This window comes from Pholis gunnellus, assembly GCF_910591455.1.
Source record: "Pholis gunnellus genome assembly, chromosome: 21".
Taxonomy (NCBI): domain Eukaryota; kingdom Metazoa; phylum Chordata; class Actinopteri; order Perciformes; family Pholidae; genus Pholis; species Pholis gunnellus.
The window spans coordinates 6539794-6560530 of NC_136548.1; the positions used below are offsets into that span (position 1 = coordinate 6539794).

General features: G+C 45.7%; 2 protein-coding genes across 3 annotated transcripts; both read left to right on the forward strand.

Moving 5' to 3' along the window:
• Positions 1 to 960: 960 nt before the first annotated feature.
• csnk1e (casein kinase 1, epsilon) lies at positions 961 to 7125 on the forward strand (the record flags this gene model as incomplete). Its single annotated transcript, XM_079182871.1, has 10 exons — positions 961 to 984; positions 2250 to 2347; positions 2451 to 2561; positions 3435 to 3583; positions 4781 to 5009; positions 5264 to 5434; positions 5519 to 5667; positions 5787 to 5985; positions 6065 to 6210; positions 7093 to 7125. The coding sequence occupies exons 2-10, from the start codon at positions 2272 to 2274 to the stop codon at positions 7123 to 7125; spliced, it is 1263 nt and encodes a 420-aa protein (XP_079038997.1). The 5' UTR covers positions 961 to 984; positions 2250 to 2271.
• A 3175-nt stretch (positions 7126 to 10300) lies between these two features.
• tmem184ba (transmembrane protein 184ba) lies at positions 10301 to 20737 on the forward strand. 2 transcript variants are annotated; one of them, XM_079182064.1, is made up of 10 exons: positions 10301 to 10431; positions 10512 to 10562; positions 12310 to 12543; positions 13360 to 13525; positions 15792 to 15882; positions 16088 to 16255; positions 16498 to 16667; positions 16769 to 16963; positions 17255 to 17281; positions 17969 to 20737. In XM_079182064.1, exons 3-10 carry the CDS (start codon positions 12310 to 12312, stop codon positions 18196 to 18198), a joined length of 1281 nt encoding a protein of 426 aa, XP_079038190.1. In that variant the 5' UTR covers positions 10301 to 10431; positions 10512 to 10562; the 3' UTR covers positions 18199 to 20737. The 2 variants fall into 2 exon arrangements, with proteins under 2 accessions (XP_079038190.1, XP_079038191.1); XM_079182065.1 differs by lacking the exon at positions 17255 to 17281.

The window sequence follows — 20737 nt, forward strand, 5'->3', positions numbered from 1 at the left end:
TTGCAGTCAGTCATAAAAACTAGTTTTAGTCCCAACTGAGGTGAAACTAATTAGCCTGAAGTTATTAAACGTTACTCGGTGCATGTTTCAACTTTTAATGAGAGAGTCTTCACTTCATATGAAAGTCGCTCTCCAGTGAATATCTACATCATCGCAGCTTCCACACATTGTTGGCATACTTTACTTATGTATTCACCATTCAATTATTTTAAGCACTGGTATGTATTGTTTCAATTGTAATGTGGTTGCAGTTCTTTTCTGTTTACCGAGTAATGTTAAAAGCCTCCAATTCCACTTCAAATAGTCTTCTGATCATTTTTTGCATGTCGTGTTTATAAAGTAATACATTTGTGTAGGATGTAGGCTACCACTAGAGGGCGCTGACACTTGCACACAACCATTAGTGGAACACTCGCAGAGCACCGACCTGCAGATGTTATAGTTGTCATAATTGTTTCTGCAGGAATTAATTTGAGATGTAAACATGCAGCAGCTTTGAGTGAAGGGTGCGCTTCATTCGTGCCTCCGAAAAAAACAAAAAATCAGCATGCAGCAGCAGCAACGCGGCGACTTTAAGACAATCCGGGCATCTCTTCAAGTCCACGGATGACATCATTGATATTGTCAATGGTGTAAACTGAGAGAGGGCAGGGAGGGGGTGTGCGGGGAGAGAGAGAGAGAGAGCGAGAGAGGGAGGAGAGAGGACCTCAGTGTCTGGTTTCGGCGTTTTTCCTTCCCCCCCAAAAAAAAAAAAAAGAAATCGTGACAGTGAGAATCTTCCAGAGACGCGGGGCTCCGGTCGACTCTGATCAGCTTGTATATTTTTTGGGTGCGTGTGTGTGTGTGTGTGTTTTTTTAAGGGAGTGGGGGATTCGGGTCACACATCTCCGAGGATATGAGCCGTCCGAAGCGTCCGTGTTTCGCTGTCCAGGGTCCTGAGTGAGACGGTGCCAGCGGGGCGACCACGGAGCCTGACATAACCCGGTGAGGAGGAGGTGAGGGGGGGCGGTGTATGTTGGCTAGTCAAGGTGTCTGGAGGCTTGTGTGTGTGCGCGCGCGTGCGTTTGGGGTTAGACAAATAAAGAGTCCACATAGAGTCGTGTTTTGGGCGGGGGGGTGCGCTTGTTCAGAGGCACCTGTGTGTGTGGAGGGGTGCGGTTATGGGAATTATTCCCACATTTGATCATCAATGCGGGATGAACGGTGTGTGTGTTTTGGTTTTTTTTCTTCCCGTCCCCTCTGCTGTGGCATCTGGGGCAACTGCGTGAAGTATTCTCTCTGAAAAAATATACGTCGTCTCTCGCCGTGTTTTGTTTGTTGTTGCAGTCCTTTGCAGCAGCAGCAGCGGGTCTCCGTTCTGTAACACTGACAGTGGAGCAGCTCTGAGGAGAGACCCGAGCTGAAGGGGTTTGGTAATGTGCAGCAGTGGCTCGCTCTGCTTTATTTCCCCCCCTGCACATTGTATGTGGACGGGAACGTGTGCAAGGTCTACAACGCAGCCAAGACCAAAAATAAAATAAAAGAACTTAGTCAGCGTTAAGTGCATTGTCAAACTGGCTTGCAAAGCCTAACCTCAGTCATTTCCCACTTTTAAGTCCATGTTCCATGGCTGCTCAGACACACACACAGAGGGCCTTGGATGAGGAAAAACATGACTCATTCGACAATTTGGAGAGTTTGTGCAAATCCCTTGTACACAGGACCAGACTCCCCTTAGAGTGCTTTTGGGAAGATTGAGAAAGATGCTGATCTAGCCCCCCCCCCCCCTCCAATCAGCTCTGAATAAATCATGTTATACAACTACACGCTGTGTTTTCCTCAGAGGACAACACTTTATAAACACTTTATTGGCCTTGCATTGTCGTCCTCTGAGACGCCCGAATTGATGGCGACATGAGACCCTGAAGTCCTGAAAATGTTTTGCTTCCGCAGTGGCTTCAGTCACATAAAGTCGCTTCATAACTGCAAGTGGAGCAGTGGAACATTTTCCTTCCACAGTTCCAGTAACTCAGGCTGCACTACGTCACTGCCTTGCCTCAGTAATTTTCACTTTTCATTCTTTCTCATCCAAGATTCCAGTTTCATTTCCTTCCACGATGCAGCCGCCCCAGGGTACATAGCTTTCAGTGTAAAGTCTGCAGTTTTGCACCACTGTCCTTGTACTGTATTGATCACCGCTGATTGATGACAGCTCCGTGTGTGTGTTTGTATCTGAGTGTGTGTGTGTTTGTGTGTGTTTACTCCCTCAGTGAGTTGAAAAGCTCAGAAGCCATGGAGTTGAGGGTGGGGAACAAGTACCGCCTTGGGAGGAAGATAGGGAGCGGATCCTTTGGAGATATTTACCTCGGTGAGAATTTGAACTGTTTGTGACCCGATATCGGTCCTCTATCTTCATTTGTTGGGAATGACATGATGTGTTGTAACTACATCTCCGGCATTTCTCCCGCCAGGCTCTAACATTGCTACAGGAGAGGAAGTAGCCATCAAACTGGAATGTGTGAAAACCAAACATCCACAGCTCCACATCGAGAGCAAGTTTTACAAGATGATGCAGGGCGGAGGTAAGATGTGCTTAAGGCTTTTTAAAGCTTTACTAGGAGGCACTGAGAGGCAGTGAAGAGTTCAGGGGGAGCTAAGGGGTATTTAGAGGTGCTGAGGGGAATGATGATGGGAGTGTTGTTTAGGAGGCATTGCAGTGCATTTAGAGACCTTAAAGAGGGATTTCAGGACATTTAAGGGTGTTTGAGGTGCATTCAGGGACACTGAAAGGCGACTTTGAGTGGAATTTAGGAGCATTTAAGTCAGTTCAAGGTTGTTGAGAGATATTAATGGCCATTCAGTAGTGTTGAGGTGTAGTCAGGGGTGTTGAGAGAATATATACAGTATATATAGTATATGCGCTGTATATATATATTGTATTGTGTATGCATATATATATAGCATTATTATAAAGTGTTATAAATAGATTTTAAGCAATGTAATGTATTGCGTTAGCTATGTTACTACTACTTATATTACTTCCATAGTGATAATACAAAACGTCATAAGGACACGGTGCAGGTGTGTTGTTGCTGTTTGCTTGTTATAATGTGCAACATTAAAGCCAAATACTGTCATTTGATGAGATAGAACATTTCTATTTTCTTTTTCTTTTGAGTCAGCTACAACACCAAGAAACGAATAAATGATTGTATTAGTAGCTAAAATAAATAAATACATAGTGGAAAAATCGACAGGTAAAATAAACGTCCATCTTCTGCTACAGCGGTAGTAGCATGAATGCAAACTGCAGTCAAGTAAGGGAAAATGTGTGTCAGTGTCAGTGGGTGGATTATAACCATTGTCACCCCTGTTATTACGCACTGTTCTGCTTCCTAACCCTCTGCCCCCCCCCCCCCCCCCCCCCCCCCCCCTCCCCGCCTTCCTCCCCACAGTGGGAATCCCGTCTATTAAGTGGTGCGGAGCGGAAGGCGACTACAATGTTATGGTAATGGAGCTGCTGGGCCCCAGTCTGGAGGACCTGTTCAACTTCTGCTCCCGCAAGTTCAGTCTGAAGACGGTCCTGCTGCTGGCCGACCAGATGGTGAGACAGACCGACCGGCCGGCCGCAGTCTGCAAAAAACCTAATAGTTCATCAGGGTTGATCCTCAGATCCGGAGCCAATCATTTCCACACGGGCCCTCAGTAGTACCTCACGACGAGAAGAGCTCGCTGTTAAAGTTCACGGATGTGCACCTTTGCTTGCACATAATGCGCTGAAGTCAACTCCCCGGCTGGGAAGTTGGAAAGGATGTGGCTATTTTAAGACCGGAGCTAAATGGATCATTTGAAAAATCGGCGAATAATTCTCTGACGCTTGTTCCCTAACCCGAGACAAAGCTCATCCCCTCACTATCTCTGACCATTCAGCTCCTCCGTAAAAGTCAATGGCAATCTAGGACGCGGCAGCCCCCGCAAGACGGCCTAATCCTCGTGGCAGGGGTCAAGCCTGTGCTGTCTTTTATGAGTCTCTTTAATCCCTCATATGTCATTCTTTAGTCTGCAACTGGCACAATTGTTCTTTCCTCCCAAATGTCTCTTTGAAACCGTCGACCCATTTTCCTAATCGCTCTTTCTGCTGTCGTCGTAGTAACTTTTCTCCTCTCCTCTCCTTTCCTTTCCTCTCCTCTCCTCTCCTTTCCTTTCCTCTCCTCTCCTCTCCTCTCCTCTCCAGGGGCAATAACTAAGGTTTTAACTGTCTCATAATTCTGAATGGCCTCTATATATCTACAGAAAGGCTGACAGGGTTATTGATCAATACCAATGACTCGACTATTATCTCACTGGGCAATGAGACTTGTGGCCTTTAAAAGTCACTTTCAGTTTTAGACCGAGCGCTCTTTAACTACATCAATCCCTCGTCAAGTTGATGACTGACAGGACCGTAGCCCACAATTGTACATACTGACCTACTGACCGAATACTATACCCTTTTCTATAGCATACCACCTCATAGGCAGCCATTGACCGCCACTTCTTTTAACACGTTATGACAATCACTTGGAACACCTGGAAGGAATTTATTCAAATTTGGCACACATGCACCACTTGCACACAAGATTGAATAGATGTATTGATTAGAATTTGGTGGTCAAAGGTCACTGTAAACTCACAAAAACACGTTTTCTGGCCATAACGCAAGAATTTCTACGCTAAATATGACAATTTTCATCAACATGCAACACTACTAACACTCGTCTTTAACCCCAACTAAATCCTGTTCCCCACCTCTCCGTTCCAGATCAGCAGGATTGAATACATCCACTCCAAGAACTTCATCCACAGAGACGTGAAGCCTGACAACTTCCTGATGGGGCTCGGCAAGAAGGGCAACCTGGTCTACATCATCGACTTCGGCCTGGCCAAGAAATACCGGGACGCCCGAACGCACCAGCACATCCCCTACCGTGAGAACAAGAACCTCACCGGCACCGCCCGCTACGCCTCCATCAACACCCACCTGGGCATTGGTAAGGCAGCACACACAGGCAGCGCTCGGCCTACATATCTACGCAGGAGTTTATGTGTGTTCTGCTGACGCCGCTGTGGAGTGTCAGCAGAGTACGTTGCGATCTGCACGTTTGTTGGTCAGAACTGGATTCTCCAAACAGCAGCCTCCTTTCCTTTCCTTCTTCCTTATATCTTCCACTTCTCTTTTTGTCTCCTCCTGTCCCTCTTCTTCTTCTTCTCTCTCTCTCTCCTCTCTCTGTCTTCTCCTCCACAGAGCAGTCGAGGCGAGACGACCTGGAGTCTCTGGGCTACGTCCTCATGTACTTCAACCTGGGCTCTCTGCCCTGGCAGGGGCTCAAGGCTGCCACCAAGAGGCAGAAGTACGAACGCATCAGCGAGAAGAAGATGTCCACGCCCATCGAGGTGCTCTGCAAGGGATACCCATGTGAGTAAAGACAAACAGAAACCGGAGAAAAAGGCCAATTTAAAGAGGTTAGGCTGATTCCGATGGCTCTCTTGTGCTTCCCAGCTGAGTTCTCCACTTACCTGAACATGTGTCGCTCCCTGCGGTTCGACGACAAGCCGGACTACTCCTACCTGAGGCAGCTCTTCAGGAACCTTTTCCACAGGCAGGGCTTCTCCTACGACTACGTCTTTGACTGGAACATGCTGAAGTTTGTGAGTGAACTCTGTCAGCGTCGCGCTTTCGTCCAACTAGCTCAAGCTCGGAGGTTCAAAGGCCTCTTTTCATCCTCGCCAGCACACATTCACATCCGCGCTGTTGCTCTGTGTTTCAGGGGGCCGGCAGGACCGCAGAGGATGGAGAGAGGGAGAGGAGGGAGGGAAAAGAGGGCGAGGAGCGAGCAGGAGGAGGCCAAAGGGGCGCCGGAGGTCGCGCTCTGCCGCCCGGTCCGAACCCTTCAGCGGCCAACAGGGTCCGGAACGAGGCGGATGCTGCCCCCTCGAACCCGGCCACGCGCGTGGTCCAGCAGTCAGGTCAGGGTGACGCCCGCGGTTTTTCGGAGACGCAACCGTAACAGACGCTCTCAGTTCAACGTGTGTCTTGGTTTTGCAGGTAACCGCTCCCCTCAGGCGGGGAGAGCCGAGCGAGCCGAGCGAGAGAGGAAGGTGGCCATGAGGCTTCATCGCGGGGCCCCCGCCAACGTCTCCGCCTCCGACGTCGCTGCACGCCTCGACCAATCGCGCATCGCCACATCACAGGTGGGAAGACTGTGGCATCAGTTGCTTCGGCTGAGAGTGCCCGCGTGTTATTTATTAGGAAATCCATTCAGGTTAAGGTGGCGGTTTATAGAGCACACAGAGACCACGGAAGGATCTATTCTTGAACTGGATGTTGACATTGCTGGATTCTCTGTTATTCTTGCCACTCACGTTGATGCAAATTCATAATTCATGATGCCAAACTGCAAATATTGGAGCTAGGAAAATAACCAAACATAATCTACTCATAATTACCACCACCAATATATTGATGTGGAGAGTTGTCGTTGCTGTGCAGTTTTCAGTCTGACGTGATACAAACAGAGTAGACTAATCCGCCGAGTCAGGTTTGTGTCCCAAAGCCTGCTTTTAATTTGTAATTAAACTCCCTCCATCGCTCTTTCGTTGATTAGGGATCGTGTCAGCATCCTAGAGATCCAGACTGTCTTTACATCACCGCTCAAATAATCCCACGTGCACTCGTAATCTGGTGGAGCTGTTCCAAATTCAAACGGATACAATCTCAATGACACTGCACAGTCTGCGTTTTCATGGATTAGCTGTGAAGCAGACAAAATAAGGACGTTTGTGTATATTTCTATCATCTTGACACTTTTGTAATTATGGTCCAAACCTTTTGTCCATTTGTGTGCTTCTGCTCCTCTGTGGGTCTACTTTGTGAGAGGAAAACTCCAGGGACACTTTTTAACAGATCACAAATATCCATTTTCTGACCGAAGATATCAACTTAAATCAAGAACTAAGAGGTCCAAAATGATTTGGGCATGAAAGAGCTGAGATCTTAAATACAGTGTATTCTTCAGGTTTCTGTCTTTTCCATTTGATCTGCTTCAAGCTTCTCATCTTTCCCTCCACACTCAGGTCAGTGTGCCGTTTGAACATCTGGCAAAGTGAGTTACTCCTGGCTGACCTGCAGGTCAGTGGCAGGTATGGACAAGTCTCTCTCTCTCTCACACACACACACACACACACACACACACAAACAGCATGCTTGAACAGCTATCCATGTCTTTTGTCCTTGATGATCCCTGACCCCCTTACCCTTAATATACATAAAGAAATAAATTGTTGATACTGTGCTACAATTGTTTTTCAACTGCAGTGATTCTGATAAAAAAAGACCAATTATTCAGCAAATAAATAATCAAATAGAGAGATGAGGCGTTGCGTTTAATAAGTCAAGTAAAAGGAGAAAAGGAGGAACATTCAACATGACATTTTTGAATGAAAAGTTTTTTATTTCTAGAATTAAAAAAGTTGTCCTTGTAGAATGAATGTTGCTGGCCCATCTTAGTATTACAGTCTAATAGGATGCATGCATGTACGATAACATTATGAAATAATGACATTTTGGACAGACATGGATGTAAACTGCAACATGACTGGTTGGAGGAGGCATGCAAGCGGGAGGGGTTGTTTAAAACAAATCTAGAAAAAAAATAATAATTACAACTCACATCTAATGTGCTGATGAAAATAGTCCCCTACAAATGCACTATTTCCTCCTGTTCCTGTGATGTTTGCTAAAAAAAAAACAAGCAGCAGTATGTATTTGTGAGCTGCTTTTAAAGATTCATTTCTTCAGTAGGAACTAATGGGCTTTGGGCTGAGTGCCACAGAATGTATCGAGAGACAGAATAATGCATCGCTTGTATCATTTCACGGGATTTGTTGACAGAATATTTTCAGTCATGTACTTTCATGTGAAGCCACAAAAGTGACATTTCTCTTCCTTGTTTTGTTTCTTTGTGGTTCAGCAGCTGCAGGGTATCACATACCCCTTACTTTTCAAATGGATGAATGAAAACATGAGTGAGTGGAGGAGGACAAGAGGAGCAGGAGGAGGCGTGGCAGGCCCTTAAAGGAGGAGGTGGGGATGGAGGCCATCCGTGTGTCTGTCAGTGTGCTGTGTGAACAGTGGTGACCAGGAGGAGCCGAGGGAACATTGAAACGATAGAAACCGGCGGAAACAAACAAACTCTTGGCTGGAACTGGTTGGTGCTGCTTTTTCGGGATGTGGCTGGAAGGAGGGAAGTGGGCCAAACAACACACAGGTCCCGCCCCTTCTTTACTAATATTCACCTGCACATCGACTCAAGAGGCTCAACTTGCAACAGAAAAAGAAAAAAAAACGTGCACAAAGTGGACTAAATTTCACAAATTCTGTGGTTTACACCTGTGATAAAAAAAAAACATCAACTATTAACCTGCTACGAGCTACATCCGCTGCTTATGGTGTTCTTGATTCTGAATAAATATGTAAACAACTATGGCGACAAAACACAACACACAACAGCCGAGACAGGAGGACGCTTGGGAACGGATCAAAGGGAGGATCAGAGGCAGGGAATAAATGCGAGAGTGGAAGCGAGGCTGCTTTATGTCCATACGTGTCGCTGTCTGTCCGCGTGTTGCCGTCTTAAGTGTTCGTTTTGCCTTTTAGATTTGCTTTAGAGAGCCTGGAGGGATGGAGGAGGGGAAGGTGACTGTTGGATGAATTACCCATGAATCGTGACAGAAGGCCGGTCCCCGATTAAAACCTCCTTTTCCTTTTCGGCACACTTGTTGCTGTCTTGCCTGTGAGAGCCTGACCGGGGGGAACATGCTACACTGAGGGGAAGGAGGAGGAAGACTGCTGTGAGTTGAGGACAGAATGAAGAAGGAGAGCCGCGAGGATTGTACGATATGATAACGCCTTAGTCCAGCTTGTAACTCCGGGTACGAAAAGACTTGAGAAAGTTTGGTGGTGAACAAGTCTGGTGTTGTATTTTTGTTCATTACTTTAGCTTTTCTTTCCTCTGTTTTATAATACATGTAAAATGTGTAGATACCTTTGGCCAGAATGTGACAGATTGTTTGGGGGTGTGTGGGGGGGGGGTGAAACGGACATTTGTACCACTGACCTTTAGAGTCCGCCAGAAGTGTGTGTTCTGGTTTCCACTGAGGCGGGCAATGACAGAAAGGTTTCTTGTTAATATTTCAAGGAGTGTTTTGACCCGGACCTGTCAGGATGGACTGATGCCACTGATGCTCATGAGCTGTCTGATGTCCTGTACATTTCTTTACCCATGCTTCAACTTTATTACTATGATATTTGTGTATATTTTCTGAATCAATAAAAATATACACAGCTTATACAGACTTCTAATATTATGTTTCAACTGATTGCAAAATATCTGGCGATTCACATTTATTATTTGATGCTAAATATATGTTTTATTTCCTTTTTTAAATGTATATGTACATTTTGTGAATGGCACCTACTCATTAACCCCTTGACATTTCATTTTAATATTTCAACTTAACTTGTTTATGTATTGAAATGGCACATTTTATATAGATAAATATTCTTATTAACTTGATTTTCTTTTTTTTATTTTTAATATTCTTAATCTGACTATGGAGGTCTGGGGATCACATGTCATAGAGCATCACTCACATAGACGTACCCAAACTTGATTTCATTATTTATTTTTTGTTTTATTGATCAAAGCCCCAAATCGTCCTCAAAAGTATAGCATTAAATGTTCTTGGAAAATGCAAAAACCTACCTAAAAATGACAATCAACATACACAATTATTGTTATGGTGAGTGTTTGTTGCCCACGCTCTCTGACTACACAGTTAGGACAGGAAGTAATAAACAAATAACTCATCTTTGTACATCACCCACATTTAGACGCCGCTGTGCTGTGCGGGCTGGACCGAGAATAGACCCGCGCATGCTCAGTGTTCGGTGAACAAACTCCGCCCTGTTCCGGGTTAATAATGGTTACTGGCGTGTGATTGGCTGAAACAGGCTCGTCCTCGCGGTGTGGGCAGAGCTTCTCTGACCTGCAGTTAATCCGACAGGGATTGGTTTGAAATCAACGGAGTGGAGAGAAAAGGGAGCCGAGAGGAATGACGGAGTCCACTGTTTTAACTTCAGAAACACGGACACTAGACAACGTTAATGCACAGAAGAGAACAAACAGGATAATATAGAAGTTGTTTAACAAGACTCTCTAACTTTAGAGGTGAGTTTTTTTTTTGGGGGGGGGGGGGGACGCAGAGGCTGACGGGGCAGTCCGTGGAGGGCTCAACATGGATGTTCGGGGAGCAACGGTGAAGAGGAATTAAGGCTGTTTTCAGGGTAGTCTCTGCTCGTGACTTCGACTGACGGAGCTCAGGAGGATTTCAAAGCAGTAGCCTGTTTGCAAGGTGAGCCTCCAAAACGGGCTGGAAATGCCTTTTCTTAACTCAACACCGACTAATAAAGTGTCTCTTCTTCCAATTTCCAGGTTTAAAAACATATCCACTCTGTGCATTGTTGAGGTTAGCCGTTAGCTGAGGTAAGTCATTTCAAACTTTGCTATTTGTGGTTAACTTGTCTGAATGTGAGCTTCATTTCCATACTATTAATTCACAGCAGTACAACAAATCACTGTTGTTGAAGTAAGGTTAAAACGGATGGAAAGTTTCTGCTGAATAAAGCCCAGTGGTTGTTGTTGTTGTTGCTTCAGTCAGTATGATAATCCAGTCTGGCTGTCACCCATACCATTACTAGCTTTGAATTATCCCCATCAGCACCCATATCCATCTGCTGCGTTGCTTTATTCCTGACCCCCTGCCTCTCTGATATATTATTCCTGTGTGTGTGTGTGTGTGTGTGTGTGTGTGTGTGTGTGTGTGTGGGACTGACCTTTTTATTGCCTTTCACATGAAACACACAGATGTCCCCGTGCTTCAGCGCAGCATCATTTTACTGTCACTGGCATTGTGTGTGTGTGTGTGTGTGTGTGTGTGGCTGCTGATGCCTTCACTTCTCCTTGTTGACCTGTAGATGTGCTGACGCCTGGCAAACTAACACAAATGGCCTGCAGTCTCAGATACACACACACACACACACACACACACACTTTTACACACAAACCACGGCACCCATAGCTCCTCTCAGCCTCACATATATAAGTGTGAAAGCAGCCTAACTGGTTTATCAAACCACAAAATTCAATCACTTGCTTTTTAAATGCATTTAGTGTTGTAAAGAAATAGTGTGTGTGTGTGTGTGGAATGGCATGATGTGAGCCTGTCATTGTCCGTGCTGTTTGTTTAGAGGGCTGTGTGACCTGTGGTTGCCATGCTTCTCTGGTAGACGAGGCCTGATAGGTCAGGATGATGGAAAGCCTCTTTCTCATTCAGTGACTATTCATGTCCTCTCTTTTATTTATTGGTATCTTGAAATTATGTGTGGGTGTATTTGCGTCAGGGTCTCCCTCTAGCTCAGTCCTGTATCGGTGTACACGAACACACATCACCCTGAGAACATTACTGCGTCACCTTGGAGACCGTGACGAGCTGCTGCTTACGTAACGTGTCTTCCGGCCACTTAAAGTCCAGTCATCTTCTGGAGCTGCGGCGTTTGTGTGCCGTCTTTTGCCCATCTCCACCTGAATTTGGTCAACCTGTAGACTGTCACTAGTCGGATATGGAAAGATATGTGAATATCAGAGGTGGGAATTACATTTTTAGGTCAATTATGTTGTTTTAGTCTGTTTTTTGTTGTTATTATGGAGGGTAACGGGCCTCCTCAAGGGGTTTTCCCCCCATTGTTTGATTATCATATCAGGAATCAGTGAAGCCTCAAAATACCAGAATGCCTTGCAGCTAAATGACACGTTGCTTTCTGTTAACTTGGAAATAAACGGACTGCTATAGAGCTCACACGCTCCACCTTAAACCACAGCTGACTCGTTGATGTTTGGCCATGCTATCTGGCAGTGGTCAAATGGCATTCTGGGAGTTTTCTCTCCAGAAAGTCCGACACGTATACCATTGTGCAAAATGACACACACACACACACACACATGCTCGACTCATGGTGAAATGTGGACCTGTGTTTGTCCTCTTATCTTGTCTTCCCGTCTCAGATTATACATTGGCACTGATAACGGAGCGTGTGATCTATATTCCAGGTTGATGATTACTCGTGAACATGGATGTTCACACATGAGGAATCGTCTCACAGTTTTGAAAAGAGTTTCAGCGGGTTCCATGTGTACTCGCAGATGCCTCATCTGTGTTCCGTGTCCCTTCCAGATGTTGAATGTGTGGAGACGAGACGTGCCGCTCTCAGAGAGGCTGGGGGAGGACTCGGTCCTGGCTGCGGCACCCGCCCCCCCGCCGACGGCCGCCCCGACGGGCCCCAACATGTCGTGGCTCCCAGAAGCCCCGTTGCTGAGCACGGACCAGCCGATCTTCCTCATGACTCCCGCGGCGCAGGCCGTGTCCGGCTTCTTCGTCTGGACCGCACTCATCCTCACCTGTCACCAGGTAACTGCTTCCAAATAGCAGAAGGAGCGCTGGGGGGGGGGGGGTTAAATCATCATCCTTAAACTGTTTGAATTACACAGCTGGAGATACAGATGTTGTGATTTGACTGAGCAGATTGGCTTTTCCTGAGAAGGTGCTCGCAAAGACGTAAACTATATTTAGCAGGCAGGTGTGTGTGTTTAATGCACAAATGGTGTGATCCTGCCAATACACACACACATCTGCTCAGGCCCAGAGAAGGGCAGGGGTTGCTTGGCAACATCCCTCAGCAGGTGTTTGTGATACAGAGCGTGAATGCACACACACACACACACACACACACACACACACACACACACACACACACACACACAAAGGTGAAACTTGATCCAGGTGGATGAATAGCTGAATAGACTCTGTGTTTTTCTCTTTGACACATTCCTGAGCGGTGATGTAGGTGATGGGATGTATTGATTAAGGTCAGCGAGAGACATTAATGATCGACATAACGCACATCTGAATGTTCTCAAGAATCTGTGTCCTCATAATGACGTTTCTTTTTTTTCCCATAAAGCTCCCAAAAGCTCTGTTTAAGCCTGCCTTGTAGACTTGCTCTGTTATCTCCCTACACGCGTGTTTAAACCCTTTTGATTCAGGCTTACGAGTCCACGCGCCACAGTAAGAACAGGGAAGCAGCTTTTCACACTTGTGTCACAAAGGTGTAGCGTATCTTCCTTCTAATCCAGCCTGCAGAGCACCGTAAACTGAGTTTCACTCTGACGTAGTGCGGCCGTTTTACTGTCGGTGTTTTAAAGCGTCTCTCCTGTCTCTACCCAGATCTACATGCACCTTCGTTTCTACAGCTCGCCGAGGGAGCAGCGCCACATCGTGCGGATCCTCTTCATCGTCCCCATCTACGCCTTCGACTCGTGGCTCAGCCTCCTCTTCTTCACCAACGACCAGTACTACGTGTACTTTGACACCGTCCGGGACTGCTATGAGGGTAAGGGCGAGCTTTTGTCTTCACCCTGTGGAGCTCAGTCGGTGACTTGCAGTGATGATGCCGATTTTCGAGGGCGACTTTTCCACTTGATTGGTTGAAAACGCATTGTGATCAAATCTGTCTGTTCGTCCTGAACAGATTATTCCACCCACTCAGTTAATGTTTATTTAGCAAAGTGCCCTCTCACGCTTATTAGATGTTTGCCTATGTTATTAAATATGGCTTTTTTCATTTCATCTGGACTTTAATGATTGAATTGTGAAATGAAATATGATTCAAAAGCATCCATATGTATTTGGCTAGAAGCTCTTATTCATTCCCAAGTTGTTTTTAGTTGATAAATTGGACATTTGGTTTTGATATTACTTGTAGTTGAGTTGGTGCGACTAGAATCTGGTGAACCTGGGATGTAAACGTGGATCAATGGCTTACTGTTCAAGGTGTAATATGGACTGGGTTTATTTGTGTCGGGTCAGTGAAGTTAATGGTGAGCCGGCAGCTTTGCTGAGCGGATGGATGACGCAAAAACAAAACGCATGCCGTCCGGTGCTCTGAATCCCTGGCGACTGTTAAACGTTTGAATCGGCAGACAGGCAGCTCGACGGCCTCCGCTCCTCATTCCCCAGAGCCAGCTGTGACGCTCGCTGGGAGTGACACGGGCGTCACTTCCTGTATCCGCGCACTGATGACGTCGCATGCATTTGAATGTGACGGGGGGGGGGGGTGGCGCTCTACGTGCGGTTCTGCTTTCGGCAGGAAGCGTTGTGTTGTGGTCGTGGTGTCGCTCTCTCATACAGAAGGCTCTCCTCTCTTTACCTTCCCTCCTCTTCACTCTCAACCAAATCCTTTTCAGCACCTTTCCAACTTTTCCTCCTATCCTTGTCCCGCTCCTCCTCCTCTCTTTCCTCCCGTTTGTCTCCCCCTTCCCACAATGCATCTGAGCCCCCCTCCCTTCCACATCTTTTCCTGAGCTATGAAGGGCCCGACCTGTTGCGTGGCAACCCGCTGCTCGCAAATCTTCCTCATCAACCAGAACGGCCGCATCCCATAAGGACTTTCTCTCAACCAAACTCGCTGCAAAGTTCAGATTCTCATTGCACGGAAGGCCTACTGTATCACCGTGGCAACTAGCCCGGCCCACGGGGGTCCTTGGAGAGAAGTGAAGGAGCACAATGAACAGCTGAGACACGGAGCGCTACGCAGATCTGCCAGCGCTCAGCCGTCAGCTCTGTGCGCTCGCTTTTGTGTTGAAGTCAGACTGTGAGATGGAATTTATGGCGTCTTATCACTTCAGTCTGACGTAAGACAGTAGACCCCAGAACCAGAAGTGGGGGGGGGGGGGGGGGGGAGTCAAGAGTGAGGAAAAAATATTACAACTCATCGGATCACTGAGGTAACAAGAATCAGTGCCAGCAGTACAGCTGCTTTGAGATCAGTGTTGTGACACAACACGTACAAACATCCCCCTGAACCTCCCACACACACACACACACCATGGCACACGCCCAAGATATAAGCGATACACACCCCTGCCCCGCTCGCCGTATCTTCCCCTCACATGCACAGTCATGAGACTAGAGAGTGTGTTAACAGGATTAGCCCGGCTGTGTTTCTCTCACTGGAGCAGCACAGAGGAGAGATAATCCACCGGTCACAAGAGACGGTCAGGTGAAGATCAGTCACACTGTGTGTGTGTGTGTGTGTGTGTGTGTGTGTGTGCTATTCACAGTCACAGTCATGTGATTCACAGTCTTACTGTCCTGCTGAAATGGTATAAATCTTCACATTTTACGTCCGTACAGAGTGTCATCAGCTACAATCGGCAGTTTAACTACATATAAACTACACATGATTCTGCAAGGTGTTTGTCTGCAGATGTCTAAATAGGTGGGACAGGAAGTGATGTGGGGGTCGGCTGACTGAAGGATTCTCTCTGCTGTACGTTTGTAGTTTGTGGTTTTACAGTTAAAGCAGTTTTTCCTCACTGTGGCTGTTTGCAGTTGCTGTTGTGCAAAGTCTGCAAAGTGCTGTTAAATCTGTTGTCACACAGGCTACATGAAGTAAACGTGTATTTACTATAATAATAAATACTGTGAACAGGCTCCAGTCCTGGAGGAAGACATTTTGACATGTCAAAGTAGATAAAAAGCCAAATACTGTCCTCTGAAACATCAAGCTGGCTTGTGAAGGACTACCATGACTATTAAAACAAGTAAACACATGGAGATAATATCAACTAACCCTTTCTCCCTGTGTTTGTCCCCAGCTTTTGTGATTTACAACTTCCTGAGTCTGTGCTATGAATACCTGGGAGGAGAGAGCGCCATCATGGCCGAGATCAGAGGGAAACCCATCGAGTGAGTCTCAGATATCTCCGCTGTCGAAGAATCCGATTCTGAACGGCTGTTAAAGCCAGAATGAAACATGTAGGCCCTCCCAGCATGGCTCCGGGAGCAGGACTAGGAATCTATTGCCTTAATTGGCTAAATTCACCATCATAAAGGTTTTCCCACAAATATCACAAACATCAGGTATGAACCAGGTGTGTTTTGGTCCCATCAGGTCCAGCTGCATGTACGGCACCTGCTGTCTGAGAGGAAAGGGCTACTCCATCGGCTTCCTGCGCTTCTGTAAGCAGGCCACGCTGCAGTTCTGCGTGGTCAAACCGCTCATGGCCGCCGTCACCGTCATCCTGCAGGCCTACGGCAAATACAAGGACGGGGACTTCAAGTAAGTGCTGCTAAACAGGCCGGGAGGGAAAGTTCGCAAAAACATAAAAAATGCAGTACAGAAAAACAAAGATGCCACCAAATTTAGGCAGAAACAAAAACAGTGATTTGTGGATTACTGATCATCACCTCATCCGTTAATCGTTTCAGCTCGGGGAGTTAATCTCTAATGGCAGGTTTAGGCATTTAGCACGACCAACGCCTCTAACATCGTTCTCTCTCTGACCTCTTCTCTCTCGACAGTGTTGCGGGCGGCTACCTGTACGTGACCATCGTCTACAACGTCTCCGTCAGCTTGTCTCTGTACGCCCTCTTCCTCTTCTACTTCTCCACCAAAGAGCTGCTCAGCCCGTACAGCCCCATGCTCAAGTTCCTCATGGTCAAGTCCGTCATCTTCCTCTCCTTCTGGCAGGGTAGGAGTAACCACACAAGACGCAGCATGCTTTTTAAAATATGTTTTTTTTTTTTTTTTTTTTTAATCCTCACTAAGTACCATCTTATCATTTGTGGTCAGGCATGTTGCTGGCCATCCTGGAGAAGTGCGGGGCCATCCCCCAGATCAACTCGGTGGAGGTGTCTGTGGGCGAGGGGACGGTCGCCGCCGGCTATCAGAACTTCATCATTTGCATTGAGATGTTTTTCGCAGCTCTGGCTCTGCGCCACGCTTTCACGTACAAAGTCTACATGGAGAAGAGTCTCGATTCACAAGGTGAGGGGGGGGGGGGGGGAGGACCCTTACAGTGTGACTTCTAACACCACACCAGAGTTTACTGTTACTAAAGGAAACCTCTAAATGTTCTTAAATAGCCTTGTGTCTCTGTTTCATCTCCATCTGGTCCAATGGGTTTTCTTTTTCTACTTCATCTCCCTTCTTTTGATCACACCTTGATTTACTTCCTTCTTTATTCTTATTTTCTTTTCTGTTATTTTTCACATGTTTTTCTTTCCTGTTTCTACACATCCATCTCTGTGTCTCTTTTCTTCTCTGCTGTGCATAAAGGACCCGTTCCTACATACGGAGAGTTTGGTAGGTTGAACACTTCTTTTTTGTTCATGCTGCTGCTGTTTTTAGATAGTCCTGTCCTTCCGAGTTTACTTTCTATTCAGTTCTCCAAGGTTTTGATTGTGATTTGGTTCTGTTGCTGTCTTTTCATTTTGTATCTAACGTCTTCCTCCTATTCCTAAACTGATCATCCTTTACTTTCCCCTTTTTATCCTGTTTTTCTTCCCTCCCCATCACTGTGAACGCTTTCCCCTCCTCCCCTCTCCTCTCTCTAAATCACTTCCACTGTTCTCTTACAATTCCTCCTTTTTTCCCCCCCTCATTTTTCTTTCACCCATCTCGTCCTTCTGTCCCGCTGTTTAACACTCTCTAAATCACCGACGCCCCGTTCTTCTGTCTTTTCCTCTCCCACCCTTCTTCTCTTCCACTAAATCACTTTTCGTCTCACTCTCCTCTGACTCTATTCTCTCTTCTTCTCCTCTCCCGCCTCCCCATTTGATTTGCTCCCACATCTTTGCTTAAATCTCCATAAATCCACCCCACCATTATGTTTTTCCCACTTTTTTTTTCCTCCCTCTTCTTACTTTTCTCTCCTCTAAATCACTCCTACATCCTTTTATTTCCTCTCCCCTTTTCCTCTTATTTAAACCTCCTTTGCTCTCTTTCTTTCTCCCGAACCTCTAACTCTCTGGTGTCGTCCGCCTCCCTCAGGCCGCTGTGCCCCCATGAAGAGCATCTCCAGCAGCCTGAAGGAGACCATGAACCCGGGCGACATGGTGCAGGACGCCATCCACAACTTCTCCCCGGCCTACCAGCAGTACACCCAGCAGTCCACGCTGGAGCAGGGGGCGCCGCCGCCCGTCTCCCGCACACAGAGTGCCGTCGGCAGCCGCGGCGACACGGAGAAGACTCTCCTGCTGAGCTCCGACGACGAATTCTAGAGCAGGACTAAATGTTTTTTATGGCAGATGGTACTTAACCCCTCCCGTGCAGCCGGCCCTCTTGGACGTGTGAGTGATTAGAAAGGTGTGTGTGTGACATTTTTCTGTTTCTGATCACGAATGCGAGGACCTTCCTGCATAAACATTCATGTAGCCACATTTCTAGGGCGTCTTGGTGGGAACACTTTGAGCCGATTTTGGTGTCAACACAAACCGTTTTCATTTCCTGGCCAACTTTTTTTAAGTTTGGAAAGTTTGTGAGTCACACTCTTACACACTGAGTCATACTTGACTTTTGGAATGAAAGTTTTCTGGCTCGAATAATTTCACATTTCAGCTCAGTCTGTAGTCGTCCTCGTGGATTTACATTTTTTTTATTTGTCTGGACCTGTATTGCATTTTGAAGGCCCTGTTGTTTTCAGATTGTCATTGGCTGTTTATCAAGCCATGAACATCCTTTAAAGTTCAAGAAGAATATTTTTTAGTTTTATGAACTTTAAACTTGATATTAATTTGCAGCAATTTAACAAATTAGTTGTTTTGCAAATGCATTATTGTGCTTCAAACAGAAGCTGTTTTGTGGTGCAGTCATTAAACAATATAATGGGGAACTTATGTCTAGATGCAGTGTAAGAGAGCTGGGGGTACCCTGGTGCATTGTGGGATTTTAAGGGACGTCCTTCACTGCATTGTGGGGATGGATTTAAAGGGAAACGTAGTCAGAAACATGAGTTTATGTCAGTTGTATGGATCAACGTGGTCAGTGATATTAGTGGGAGCAGATTATAGATTATACAGTACGTCTGCAGCAGGACTGAAGGATTACAGTACACTGGTGTGATTTCAGTGGCCGGGATTAAAGCCGGTGCCTGTTCACTCGGGGAGAGGACCGCTGCAGACCACAATGTAGGTTAACTGGATTGAGGGATAAACAAGAGAGGAATATTAGGTTAAAAATAACTTTAGATGCTTGTTCTCTGTAGAGGAGCGGTGTCATAGGAATTAAACCTTTTCTCTGTTTACTACGTACATGATTCCAAATATTTAAATCAAACTCAAATTAAAATGTTCTCACTTTAGTGTGAAAGGGATTAATAATAGAGCTATTGTGCATCATTTTCTGTTATTCAAAAGAGAACTCATTTCAGGACATACTGTATTTGAGCATCTCCCAGTGACATCATCAGTCGCTACCCAAACTTTAAAATTCATGCCCCCTGGAGATCTCTCAACATTTTTCCTTTTGATATCTAGATGATTGATCAAATAAGTACTCATGTTTTAAAAAAACAACAAAGGAAACGCGGGTTTATTTCTTAGCAAAAATGTATTTCTGTTTGACTTATTTTGACTATTTTTTTGTAATAATTTAACTTCAAGATGATATCAAAAATCCACCCATTTCACCAGCGAGTGTTCCTGATTGGCTCCAAATACTTAAGACGGACTTGCATCCATCCAGATCAGGGGAGTTTTCTGCAGTGTAGTGACCGCTGTGTCAGGTTTCAATGTTGTACGTGTTTGGCTTGTAAGGACTTAAATTTGTATCTTAAAATATATTTTCTGCACATTTTACAGTGAGTTATGGTAAATTTGAAAGAAGAAAAAACAGAATATTATCACAGTAATATGGGAAGATATATATATTATGTTTACCACATTTTCATCTTATGCATTTACAATATAATCAATATTCTCTGTTAACAAAACACCATTTGCTCCTCCAGTCTTTTCTTGTAACTTGTAACTTTACCGCAGGCAGAGCTGGTTATCTTTCTTTTCTTTTTACACAAAATTGAAGTCCTCAAGTCCTCGAGTCGTGCCGCCGGTACCCAGTGTCACTGCTCTGCTGTAGCTCGGCATGAACACCAGGGGACCACGTGGAAAAGACGGGACGCTCTTATCTTGCGAGCAGACAGCCAGTTATCTTGCGCGCGCATGTAACTGCTTTTATCTGAGCACCAGTCTGTCACTTCTTTTAATCCTCTCACCAGAGGAGAGAAGCCCGCCTCAGACAGTGGTCGTGGGTCTTTTTTTTAAATTATTTTAATTTCTGCTTCTGCCTGACATCATATTGGAACAGGACAGAAGCCATGTCTGTGCACAGGAGCAGCGTGCTATTTATAGACCGTGCATTTTGACATGAATACACTGACAGCGTCATCCAGCTACACATGACCCGGTGTTTGTTTTACAAACACTCCTGGACACACTTTGAATGCCATAATTCATCCTCTTTCTCTGCGTGTTAAGATGTCCTGATGTTTATGAATCTAGCTGAAGAAATGCTGCAGACTAATGTTGTAAATAGTTTTAAGTTCTGTCTTCAGGAGGGAAAGTGTTGAAATAGTCATACATGCTCTGCAGATGGAGCGAGAAGAAAAAAAGACCTAGTTTTGTATTTTTACTACATGTCTTTTTTTATTATTTTGATGACTTTTGGTTTCTAGTTCTTTGTATATGATGAAGCTGCTCATGACGCTATTATTTCATGTCAAATGGAGAAGATATAATAAAAGATATTTAGTCTGGTATGTAA

Excerpts from the sequence above, each read along its gene's own strand:
- tmem184ba (XM_079182064.1), top strand. The coding sequence starts at position 12,310 with ATGTTGAATGTGTGGAGACGAGACGTGCCGCTCTCAGAGAGGCTGGGG. Across the intron at positions 15,883-16,087 it reads ATCAGAGGGAAACCCATCGA|GTCCAGCTGCATGTACGGCA; the intron begins GTGAGTCTCAGA and ends TGGTCCCATCAG. Across the intron at positions 16,964-17,254 it reads GAAGAGTCTCGATTCACAAG|GACCCGTTCCTACATACGGA; the intron begins GTGAGGGGGGGG and ends CTGTGCATAAAG.